At 51.0% G+C, this 11,337-nt stretch overlaps 1 protein-coding gene and 1 long non-coding RNA gene across 3 annotated transcripts; one reads left to right on the top strand and one right to left on the bottom strand.

Annotated features, from left to right (window-relative positions):
• Positions 1–2,180: 2,180 nt before the first annotated feature.
• On the bottom strand, positions 2,181–6,692 carry ZNF575 (zinc finger protein 575). 2 transcript variants are annotated; one of them, XM_028529673.2, is made up of 4 exons: positions 6,160–6,692; positions 5,777–5,882; positions 5,144–5,251; positions 2,181–4,652 (listed from the first exon to the last, which is right to left on the bottom strand). In XM_028529673.2, exons 3-4 carry the CDS (start codon positions 5,220–5,222, stop codon positions 3,994–3,996), a joined length of 738 nt encoding a protein of 245 aa, XP_028385474.1. In that variant the 5' UTR covers positions 5,223–5,251; positions 5,777–5,882; positions 6,160–6,692; the 3' UTR covers positions 2,181–3,993. The 2 variants fall into 2 exon arrangements, with proteins under 2 accessions (XP_028385474.1, XP_035868917.1); XM_036013024.1 differs by lacking the exon at positions 6,160–6,692 and adding an exon at positions 5,979–6,146.
• Positions 6,377–10,997, top strand: LOC118497708. The gene is made up of 3 exons (XR_004900226.1): positions 6,377–6,446; positions 10,580–10,605; positions 10,870–10,997. It is a non-coding gene; the product is annotated as an uncharacterized LOC118497708 (long non-coding RNA).
• Positions 10,998–11,337: the final 340 nt, after the last annotated feature.

Genomic DNA, 11,337 nt, shown 5'->3' with positions numbered 1-11,337 from the left:
GTGCATCATCAGCTCATTGCTGGTTGAGGGGGAGGGGCGCATTTTAATCAGCCTGCCAAATCCTGGGCTCCTTCAAGGCTCCAGCATTTAAGGTGGGAGCTGAGCCCAGTGTCAGAGAATCAGGGCAGAGGGTGGGCTGGCGTTCTAGGCAGGAGCCATGGCATGGCCAAAGGTCTGGACGCGGCAGCTAGCCTGATGTCTGGACACAGCTGAAGGAGCATTGCCACCTTTGGTGAAGAGGCTTTAGGAGCAGATCTGACCAGAAAGTGGGCACAGTCCTTGCAGCTGTACTGTCCAATGGAGGGGGGATGCTATTTAAACTACCATGAAATGAGAGGGAAAATTCACTTCCTCAGTCACACTGGTGCCATTTCAATGCTCAGCGGCAACTGCACTGGACAGCAGTGACGGAACATTTCCATCACCATGGGAAGCAAAAGGACAGGGCTGTCAGCACCTGGCAGAGAACCTTGGACTTGCCCTAGGGGACGGGGGGCTGGGGGGCCGGGGGGCCGGAAGGCCCACAGGGCTGGGGCCTCTGGGTTTGAGATCTGCCCTTTGGGTCATCTTTTCTTGGACATTCCAAGCCCTCTCTTGACCTCTGCTTCTTTGTCTGTGAGAAGAAGGTGGTGGTAAATTCTGCATCTACTCATTCATTTCTCATTCATTCACACACGCGCTGATCACTCAATTATTTCCTACTGTTGCTATGACAAATTACCACAAACTTAATGTCTTAAAACAACAGAAGTTTGTAATTTCCTAGGTCTGAAGTTTCGCTGGGCTCAAAAACTATGGGGTAGGCTGGCCTTCCTTCCTTCCGGAGGCCCTGGGGGAGGGTCTGCTTTCGGCAACACCCACACCCCCTTCCCCTCCACGGTCAAAGGCAGCAGAGGCCAGGGGAGCCTGTCTCACACCTCATCACGCTGACCCTGATTCCTGTCTTTCTCGTCCCATTTGAAGATTTGTGATTATATGGAGCCCGCGTGGATAATCTGGGGTAATATCCATTTTAAGGTCAACCAATTAACCTTAATTCCTTCTGCTATTTGAACTGTCTTTGGCTACATACCATATTCTCAGGTTCCAGGGATTAGGGTGTGGATATCTCTGGGAGGCCCTTGTTCTGCCTACCACACCTACCGTGAGAGAGACCCTGGGGCTTCCGTGTGAGAAAAACACACAAGGCCTCACTGTCCCGGGGCTGACGATCTGTGGGGGGTGGGCGGGGGGGAGATGGTGAGTATGCACTATGACACTGGGCAGTGATAAACGCCAGAGTTGACAGAGCAGGGCATTGTTACCCAGTGATGGGAGCCATAGGGCAAGGCGGAGGTGTTTCCCTAGAGTCACAGGACTTCCCCCTCTGCAGAGACTTGGGAAGCCCAGGCCCGGGAGAAGCAAGGGCAAAGGCCCTCAGGCAGGACCTCTGTGAGGAACAGCAGGGCCTCGGGGTGTTAAGAGACTTGGGATCCACCGACAGCACTTCCCCATTGGTTGCAGGCCAGTCCCATCCTGTGGCCTCTTTCCCCACCTGTACATGGTGTGTTTAGACCGGATCAAGTGAGTCTGTGCCCTTGAAACTTGCATGGCCGTGTGATTGTCTTGGAGGAGCTCTTTCTGGACAGCTCTGGAGGTGCACATGGACGTGAATCAAGCTGTCTGGTTTGGGGGAGGAGCCTGAATCCCTACCCACCCCCAGCCCTCCCTCCAGGCCTTGCAGAGTGGCCTGCAGTCCTGCAACCTGCTCATTTCTTTACTCCTCCGTTCCACCCCTTTGCCTGGGGACTCCACAAACCATGTCGTGGTCCATCCTCTGCACAGTTCAGGTCTCAGCTCATACACTACTTGCTCAAGAAAGCCTTCCCTAACCGCCATATAACCATATACAATACACGCTGTGTCATATTTCTAATGGATTTGTTTATGGTCAAACTTCTCAGTTTTTTCCTTTATAATTTGCTCTTTTTGTGTCTTAAATGTACTTTCTCTACCTCTGAGGTTACTAAGATACTCTCCTCTATTCCCATCTAAACAGATGTAAATTTAGATGTATCCATCTTAGTTTTGTGCTTCACATGTAGATTTGAACTCTCCAGGAACTAACTTTTGTGTGTGGTGTGAGGTAGGGATCTGTGTTAGTTTTCTGTTGCTGCTGTAATAAATTGCCAGAAGCTTTGTGGCTTTAAACAATACACATTTATTTCCTTACAGTTCTGGAGGTCGGCAGTCCAAAGTCAGTCCGTGGGCTAAAGTCAAGGTGGCGGCAGGCCGGGGTTCCTTCTAGAGGCTCTAAGGGAGAATCGTTTTCTTGACAGTTTTAGCCTCTAGAAGCTGCCGAATCCCGTAATTCCTTGGCTCGTGGCCCCACATCACTCCAGTCTCCACTTCCATGATACATCTTACCCATTTTTTCCCTTTCCCATCTGAGGGATTCTGTGGTTACACTGGGCCCACTGGAGTAATCAGGATAATCTTCCCACCTCAAAATCCATAATCACATCTGTGAAGTCCATTCTGCCATGTGTAAGCTAACACACAGATTCTGGGGATTAGGATGAGGACAATTTAGGGGGACCATTCTGCCCACCACAGGGTCCCACTTCATTTTTTCCCATCTCAGCTCACAGATTAGTCTGTCCTTTCTCCACTCATCTACAATGGGGGTTGGCAAGCTGTAGCCCATGGGGAAAATCCAGCCCACCTGCTATTTTTGTAAATAAAGTTTTATTGGAACCCAGCCACGAATTCACTAATGTATCATGTGTGGCTACTTTTACGCTGTGGTTGTGGCAGACACTGTATAGCCTGCAAAACCCAAGAATACGTACTATCTGGCCCTTTCCAGAAAATTTGCCAACCCTGGTCTACAGGGGGTGGGGTTGTCACACGTCAGGACCAAGGGTCACCTACTTGTTATTCAAAATGGACTTGGCCTCTTCCCTCCCCCCTGCCCCCACCACTACTTGGTTATTGCCCACTTCCTTCACTAGACCAGGTCTGCCATGTTTCCTGCTGTGTTCCCAACACCCTGTGCAGGTCCTAGGACGCATTAGGTGCTCATGTGTAGAACGAAGAGCAGTCCAATGTTAGCTTGATCATCTGATTTTAGAGTGGGAGAACCTGGCCCCAAGGAGGACACTGACTTTGCCTGAGATGGTGATGCTTGCACCCCGACATGGGCCTTGTTACAGGTAACACTTCCGTTTCACAGATACGGCTTCTGAGTCCAGAGACGAGACAAAGGTTGTCCAGGGCCCCTGGGCAGTACCTAGTGGATCAGGGCTGGCTCCAAAACTTGGGCTTTACTTATGTTTTTATACTCTCAGTAATATAACCCTTGTTCTTGGTTTTTATCATTTATGTTAGGAATCTTTCCATGCTGGTACCTGTAGTGCTGACTTTTTTTCCTACAGCTACACCTTCCACTCTGCGGTGGTGCTGTCATTTACTAGCTGGTCTGGTGACGAACACTCAGGTTGCTCCCCCCCTTTAGGCATAGCCACCGTGCTGCAGTGAACGTCCTTGCCCTCGTGCCTTGCTCACGCACTTGCATTTATACGATAAATTCCTAGAAGTGGGATAGTTGACACGAGCATGTGTGTGTTTCAGTATTTTACAGATACAGTCAAATGGCCAACACAGAGGCACCAGTTAACTTAAGGACAGAGCCTGTTTCCCCGCACTCCTCACCAACTCACGGTGCGAGCAGACTTCTTACCTTTGCCAAATCAATAGTTGGGAACAACCAGAACCAATTTGTTCACACCACAGCTCCAGGGCCATGCTGGGGCGGATTAGCTCCCAGTGGGTGACACCTTCCCTTCCCCCAAACGGGTGAGCAAAGAGTTTCTTCGCCCTTTAAGTCAGCGCAGTGTGAGGCGCCAACCTCGCAGTCAACTAGAAGAGGCAAGTCCGTGCCGCCCGGTTTAGAACCACCTCTTTATTTCCTCGGGCCACCGGCAGAGGGGGCCAGTGAGCCCAGGGGCGTGCTCACTCCCGCTCCCCCTGACTCTCCGCCGGGTGGTGGCTGCGTTGGTGAAGGAGCAGGAGGCGTCTCTGACCAAAGGCCTGGCCACAGCTGGAGCAGTGGTGCCGGGCGGTGGCCTGGCCACCTGGTGCGGTGGGGGGGTCGTGACATAGGCGATGGGCAGCCAGTTTGGAGGGGAATGAAAAAGCCTTGGGACAGTGTGGGCAAGGGTAGGGGCGGGCGTCCGTGGCATGGTGTGTGTGTCGGTGGGCAGCTAGTTTGGAGGGGTAGCAGAAGGACTTGGAGCAGTCAGGGCACGGGTAGGGGCGGGCGGGCGCATGGGTCCAGAGGTGGGCTGCCAGCTTGGAGCGGTGGCCAAAGGCCTTTGGGCAGTGAGGGCACGGGTGTGGGCGGGCGCCGCTGTGCGTGAGGCGGTGGGCTGCCAGCTTGGAGGGGTAGGAGAAGGCCTTGGGACAGTCGGGGCACGGGTGAGGGCGGGCGCCTCCGTGTGCCAACCGGTGCGTGGCCAGCTTGGACGGATAGGAGAAGGCCTTGTCACAGTCGGGGCAGCGGTGCGGGCGCTGGGGCGGGGGCCGCCTGCGGGGTCGAGTCGGCGCCCCCGAGGATGCAGCAGGCCCTGTAGCCGACTGGTGGGGCTTCTTGGACGAACCCTGGTGGGGAGCTAGGGGACAGTAGGGCTGATGGGCTCCTGGCAGCAGACAACCCCCTAAGTCTAAGGCTAGGGCTCCCCCACCCCAGCCCACTTTGATATTCGAGTGTATCTGGGCACTCAAGTGTCATACTGAGATTCCTCAACTGTCATGTTCCTGCTCTCGACCCCTGTCATCTATCATCCTAAGGGATGCCGAAGCATTACCTACCTGTATCCCCAAAGCTACTTAGGTGTCTGCTTCTGTATCTTCCCAAGTGATCACCCTGAAATTCTGCATGTTATGTTCCTTGTCCCTCCTGTAATTCCCTGGGCCCTAGAAATGATCACGAGGGTCCCCCTAAGCCAACCAGGAGGATCCCCAGAACGTCACATTTTGGGGATCCCAAATTGTCATCACCCTGGGCCCTCAAATTTTCACCCTGAGACATCCTCAAAATGTGATTCTCTTAGCTCAGTTCCTGGAGAATGTCCCCCACCCACACAGCCGTGGCTGTTCTCACCTTCTTTGGTCACTAGTCCCTTGCCGGCAGGACTAGGATCGGTGGCTGCAGTGGCGGGCTCGGTTTCTCGTTCCAGCATCTTGCTGGCCCAGAGACCTAAAGGAGGGCCTGGGGGGCGGGGGCAGGGAGGAGCGTCGCTGGTGATTATCAGGCTAATGAGGATAGGGCTGCAGGGCCTAAAATCAGGGGTTAGTCTGTTTAGGGGTCTGTTTAAGTCTGGGACCCTAAATTGGAGGTGGGAGTTGCAGGAAGGCGGAGCCTAAGAGCACCGTGGGCGGGCCTATGCAAATCCCACGCAGATGCATTCCCTTTGCCACTTAGACCCAGGGTTGGAACCTCCGAATCGAGTACTACCTAGGCCTCTACTACTCACACTCAGCAACGATCCTGGGCGTGGAGAGGGCGGAGCCTATGCCCACAGTAGGCGGAACCTCCTCACCAGAACCTCCCAGGGAGGGGTACTTACGGCCGGAATGACCGGAGCTACACTAGTAGGACCCCAAGTCGCCTGCTCTGAAGCTCAGACCCAGAGAAAGGGCGAAAGAACTCAGTAGGCGGGTCTTCTGCGACTTTCCCAGGGGAGGGGCCCCAGAGCTCAGTGAGCGGAATTTTACGTCGAAGAGAAAGCTTTACCTCGGTTTAGTCTCAGTCCATTGACGCCTGGACCGCTAAATTTCTTCCTTGCTGAGGAATTGCATCCCCGGCATGGATTTGGGGCCGTGGAGGGTAGAGGAAAGACCTGGAGGAAGATACAGAAAGAACGTGGCGTGTGTTGTGATCCAGAGTCTTAATAGACCTCTCACTCCAGATCTCAAGCATCTGGGCCTCAATGCACCCCAAGGGATCATGGCATTCGGGCACCAGTGCACCCTCCCAAGGCTCAGACATCAATGCAGTCCCTCCGGAACCTATGCATCAGCATCCTAAACGATCCCACTCCGGGAGATCCTAGCATTCTGCCCCTAATCCCTGTCCAGGAGACCGAGGTGTCTGGACCGGGCAGCCAGCACTCTCACCTGCGGACCGCCCCTCCCTGGGGGCGGGGCTCTGGGCTCCTCCCGCAGTGGCCTCTGTCGCAGCCGCGCTGCCCTTCCACACGGAGTAGTCGCAAGCCGCGTACCCAGCGACCACAGGGGAGGGCGGGGAGTGCTCGCGAGCGGCTGGGCCCAGTCTCATTTCCACTCCCTCCTCCCACGTTGTGCCAGTGGGGGCGTCAGTACGCATGCGCAATCGCGGTCCGAGGAGGCAGTGGCTGCCGAGACAGAATGGATGGAAGGAGTGGGTGTGAAAGGCTGGCAAGTTGGTGAGCGAGCGCAGAGCCGCGGGCGGAGGGACCGTAGGCCATAGGAAAGTGTACTGGGGTTTGCAGGACCTACGGTGGCTGACTGGAGTCAAGAACGTTCAGGAGTTAACACGGAGAGCTGCGTGTACACCTCATTGAGAACTGGCACCTTCCCTTTTCTGTGTCCTACTTCCTTCAAGCATTCCGCTGGGAGCCTGGGTTCCGTCTCCGGAGGCATTTCAAGAGCCGGTTGCCCCATCCACCCTCCACTGCGTTTCTAATTCCTGGAGAGAGGGCGGGGCGGGGCGGGCTCGGGGCGGAGCTGATGCCCAATAAAAAGCACATTCTTTTTTTTTTTTTTTAAAGATTTTATTTATTTATTTTTAGGGAGGGAGAGAGAGAGAGAGAGAGAGAGAGGGAGGGAGAGAGAGAGAGAGAGAGAAACATCAATGTGTGGTTGCTGGGGGTTATGGCCTGCAACCCAGGAATGTACCCTGGCTGGGAATTGAACCTGGGACACTTTGGTTCCCAGCCCACGCTCAATCCACTGAGCTACGCCAGCCAGGGCTTAAAAGCACATTCTTTATATAGCTCCCTGGCACCCTTCGTCACTGGGTTATTCCAGATTCTTTGCCCCTCTCACCCCAATGGCATGACCCAGGGGAGCGGGGATGAGGGAGGGGTTCTCGAGGTACCCTGGCTGATAGGTGTTCCCAGAGGGGCTGAAACTCCTGATGCCACTCCTGGGATGGCATGCTTCGCATCCTTCCCCGAGCCGTAATACTGCACCTTTCCGCCGAGCACAGGAATGACCATGAAGTGCCCATAAAAATACCCCGCATGAGTGGTTCTTCAGCCTGATAACCCACAACGTCTGGCGAGCTGTGGGAGCTGTGGGAGTTACCCCAGGGATTATTTGGGCTCTAGAGACAGATTACCTGGGTAATTCGCTTGGAATCTTGGCTCTAACTTTCAAGCTGTGTGACCTTGGGCAAGACCTAATTTTTCTAGGCCTCAGTTTCCTCATATATGCAATCAAGCGTTATTAGTATTAAATTCGGTAATAAATGGAAAGTGTTTACAACAGTGCACACAGTGCCAATAAGTGTTACCAATATTCTTGTTCTTATTGTGCATTAAAATAGACCATGACAGGGTCCAGGTTGTCTCAGGAACAACAAGTGAACAGACCTCAAGGTGGGAAGGAGCGGTCTGTGTTCCGAGGATCTCTTTTACCCTGTCCTGCCTTGCTTCAGACTCACTGACCTTCCAGTTCTTGTACGTGCTGTGGTCAGTCCTACCTCAGGGCCTTTGCACCAACTGTGCCCTCGGTCCCCAAGGCCCTTCCCCCATCACTTTGCTTGCTGATTCCCCAGTCAGATCTCAGTTCAAATATTACCACTGCAGAAGTTCTCCCCTGCCCACCCTATCTCAGGGAGCCCCTTCCCTCCATCACTCTGCTGTCTCATTCCCTTTGTATGCCCTTAGCATTGTATACCTGTCTTCTACAATGTGTGCTCTGTTAAGATGGACAATATGGACAACTTGTTTATCTCGTTCATTTCTCTGTCCCCTGCATCCAGAACAGGGCTTAGCTACATATGTGGTGTTCAAAAAAAAAATTATGTCAAGCGAATGCTTGAAAGAATTAACAGCCAGAAGCCCTCTCTAATGAGAAGGTAGATGATGGGGAAAATGAAGAATAGGAAGTCAAGGAGCTGGCAACAGGCCTAAGCTGAACAGGAAGCCAAGCGAGGGTTTTAAACACACGAAGTGACATGAACTAGTTTAGATTTTTATCCACTTTATTCTTTAACCATATTTCTAGGTCATGGAAAATTCTCCAACATACACAAAAGGAGGAAGGGAGGAGTGTAACTAACCCCCATATACCCATTACCCAGGTTCCACAGAGCCAATTTTATTTCATCGTCCCCTCAGTGACCCTCCTTGAGCTCACTGAAGTACCGGTATTTTAAAGCAAATTCCAGGTATGTCACCCAGAAATGCTTCAGTCTGTGTCTCTAAAAAAATAAGAACCTTCACCCTGGACAGGTAGCTCAGTTGGTTAAGAGCATTGTATGGACCTGCCAAGGTTGCAGGCTCAATCCTGTGGTTACGGCACATACAAGAAACAACTAATGAAAGCATACATAAGTGGAAAACAAATCCATATTTCTCTCTCTCTCTCTAAAATCAATGAATTAAAACAATTTAAATAAGAACTCTCTCTTTTAAACATAACCACAATATTGTTGATGGGAGAAACCTGGTTCTTCTTGCCGATGCTGTAAAGAATTACAGATCAGGAAATTTGTTAGTGTGCAAGCAGGGTTTATTGGTGATATATTCTCATGGAAGAGAGCGGACCTTGTCCAGCTGGGGGCGGGGGAGGCATAGATCCAAGGCAAAGCAGGGTAAGGGCAGGCGAAAGTAATGTCAGCCAAAGGGCCAGGGTGGCAAGCACCCCCAGTCCTTTGTTCTGAGGACTTACATAGTTGGTGGAATGGGGTGAAGAAGTTACATATTTATTGACAGGTAAAGGTGGTGCCAGCGTTCCTGGAGGGGTGGGCAGGTGGGGATGTGACTACCCAAACTTAGGTGCGTGTGGGGGTCTGGTAACCCGAATCCTTATCTTGTTCCAGACTCCATTTGTTCATCTTGTTGTAAAACAGATACGTGACAGGAGGCAGTTAATTAAAGTTGGTGCAGTTACCCAAAGTTATTTATGGGCTCTTTCTGTAAGCATTAGGGACTCCATCCTAAAACAAATAGTGTCCAGAGGTAGGCAATTAGCCAAAGTTGTTTCATGGGCTTCTTTGGGTACTAGGGACCCTCTCCGGCCTTTCAGGCCTTATGATGAAAGCTTAGTTTCAAGGCTTTTTTTCCCAGAGAGTGGAAATGCTACATAGAATTTCAATGACTTTGATAGTTAGTTTCAAAAACTAACATAGTGTTTCTTGTGATGTTGGAACGCCTGGCAATATTATCGGAACAGGCTCAGGACTGCTGAGTTAGTGGGTGAGTCATGTCTCCCTCCTCTTCCCTTCCTTGGTTTGCTATTCATTCTACCTAAGTGCTAAGAGGCGTTTCCTGGCAACCAGGATGCTAGACACCTGCCAGTAACAGCAGCACAGTCTCAGAGTTCTTCCTATGCTATCTTCTGCCTTAGTATAGTTACCATGCCTTCCAAAATTCAGAGTTGTTTCTATGTTATCACAGCCCACAGTGTTCAAACTTCCCCCATGGTCTTGAACAATGTGAGTTTGAACTGAGCGGGTCAATTTTTTAAAAATCCACATGTAAATGGACTCCACAATTCAAATCCCTGTTGCTCACAGGTCAGTTGTGTATCTCATTTTTTCCTTTTCCAATGTTATACTTTCTTTCAAAGATTCAGAGAATTTGAGAGAATAAAGAACTGTTCTCTGCATTAGTAACAGAATTGGCCAAGGTCAACAATTATCCAGTCATGACCAGTGTCATTTTATTCTCACCCTGCCCCCAAATAATTTTAAAGTGATCTGCCAGACATCATAACCCATAAATATCTTGTTACACTTCCTTTTTTTGAAGGTTGCTGCATGGAAAATGGATTGCAGGGAGGCGGAGTGGAAGCCAGAATCCAGTGAGACAGCTGTTACATATTAGTTATAATGTAAACTATCACCATTTAGTTAGCTTTTTGTATACCAGAAACCATTCTGAGTGGTTTATATGCATTCATTCATTTAATCCTAAAGTGACTTTTTAAGTGGAGGCACTACTATTATCCTCATTGTACAGATGAGGAGAATGAGGCACAGAGTGGGGAGGTTGCTTATCCAAGGTCCCACGAGGCCAGGTTTTGAACCCCTGCACCCTGGCCCTGGAATTCAGGTAATTTGCATGTTCCTTTGCTGCTTGTTGATTGGACCAGAGGACATGATGCTGGGAAAGTAGCCTGATTGGGAGGTTCACTCTATAGGGCCTACAGTGATGAATTGGGAGGTGGTGGCAAGATGAGGAAGGAGTAGAGGGTGGAGATGAAATAATGATAGCCAGCTCCCACTGAGCGCTTGTCCTGTGCCAGGTGCTGTCCCAAACTCTTTTCATGGGTAAACCCACTGACTCTTCACAATGAGGAAGGAACGATTTCCAACCCCATTTTACAGAGGAGAAAACTGAAGCCCAGCAGAAGGTGAGGTTTGAGCCCGAGATTACACAGGTAGGAAGAACGCTGCCAACCTTTCTAACTGAGAACACTTCACCACTAACCCTATGAAAACCCCAAAGAGGGTGCACACCTTCAAGAAACAGGTTAACCATCTAACAATTTTGTAAAAACATCAGGAATGGGCACCTCAGGGGTGAGGAGGTCTTATTTGCAGGGCCCCTGAGCTCCTGGAAGTCGCTGTACCTCCCCTTGTTTTAGCCTGATGTCTGTACCTCCCTCCCCATCCAGACTGAGGACTCACCTCTGAATCGCCAGCTTCACCCAGCTTGGGCCAGGCATGTGGGAGACCTCAAGGCAGGGGAATAAAAATGAACAAAGTTCTCTCCTTGACTCTGAGCTTTTCTGTAAGCCCCACTTGAGGATGTTTATTGGTTTTTTGGAGACAGAGAGGGGGGTAGGGAGGGTGAGAGAAAGAGAGAGAGAGAGAGAGAGGAGAGAAACTTGAATTGGTTGCCTTTGCATAGGAGGCCCACAGGGGTTGGGGATGGAACCGTAAGCGGGATATGTGCATATGTGCCCAGGCAGGGAATTGAACCCGCGACCTTTCCATCTACTGGGGGACGCGCCAACCAACGGAGCCACACCGTCTGCGGCGCAAAATTATGTTTTGAAAATGCTCTTCCTGGAAAGGAATAAACATTCTTGAAAAAACACTTATGCAATTTTAAAATAAATGTTAATGGCATCAAGTGTTGT

The sequence above is a fragment of the Phyllostomus discolor genome, chromosome 12 (genome assembly GCF_004126475.2).
Source record: "Phyllostomus discolor isolate MPI-MPIP mPhyDis1 chromosome 12, mPhyDis1.pri.v3, whole genome shotgun sequence".
Classification (NCBI taxonomy): domain Eukaryota; kingdom Metazoa; phylum Chordata; class Mammalia; order Chiroptera; family Phyllostomidae; genus Phyllostomus; species Phyllostomus discolor.
Note: the sequence above shows the minus strand (reverse complement) of the source record. Positions and strands in the feature narration are given on the sequence as shown.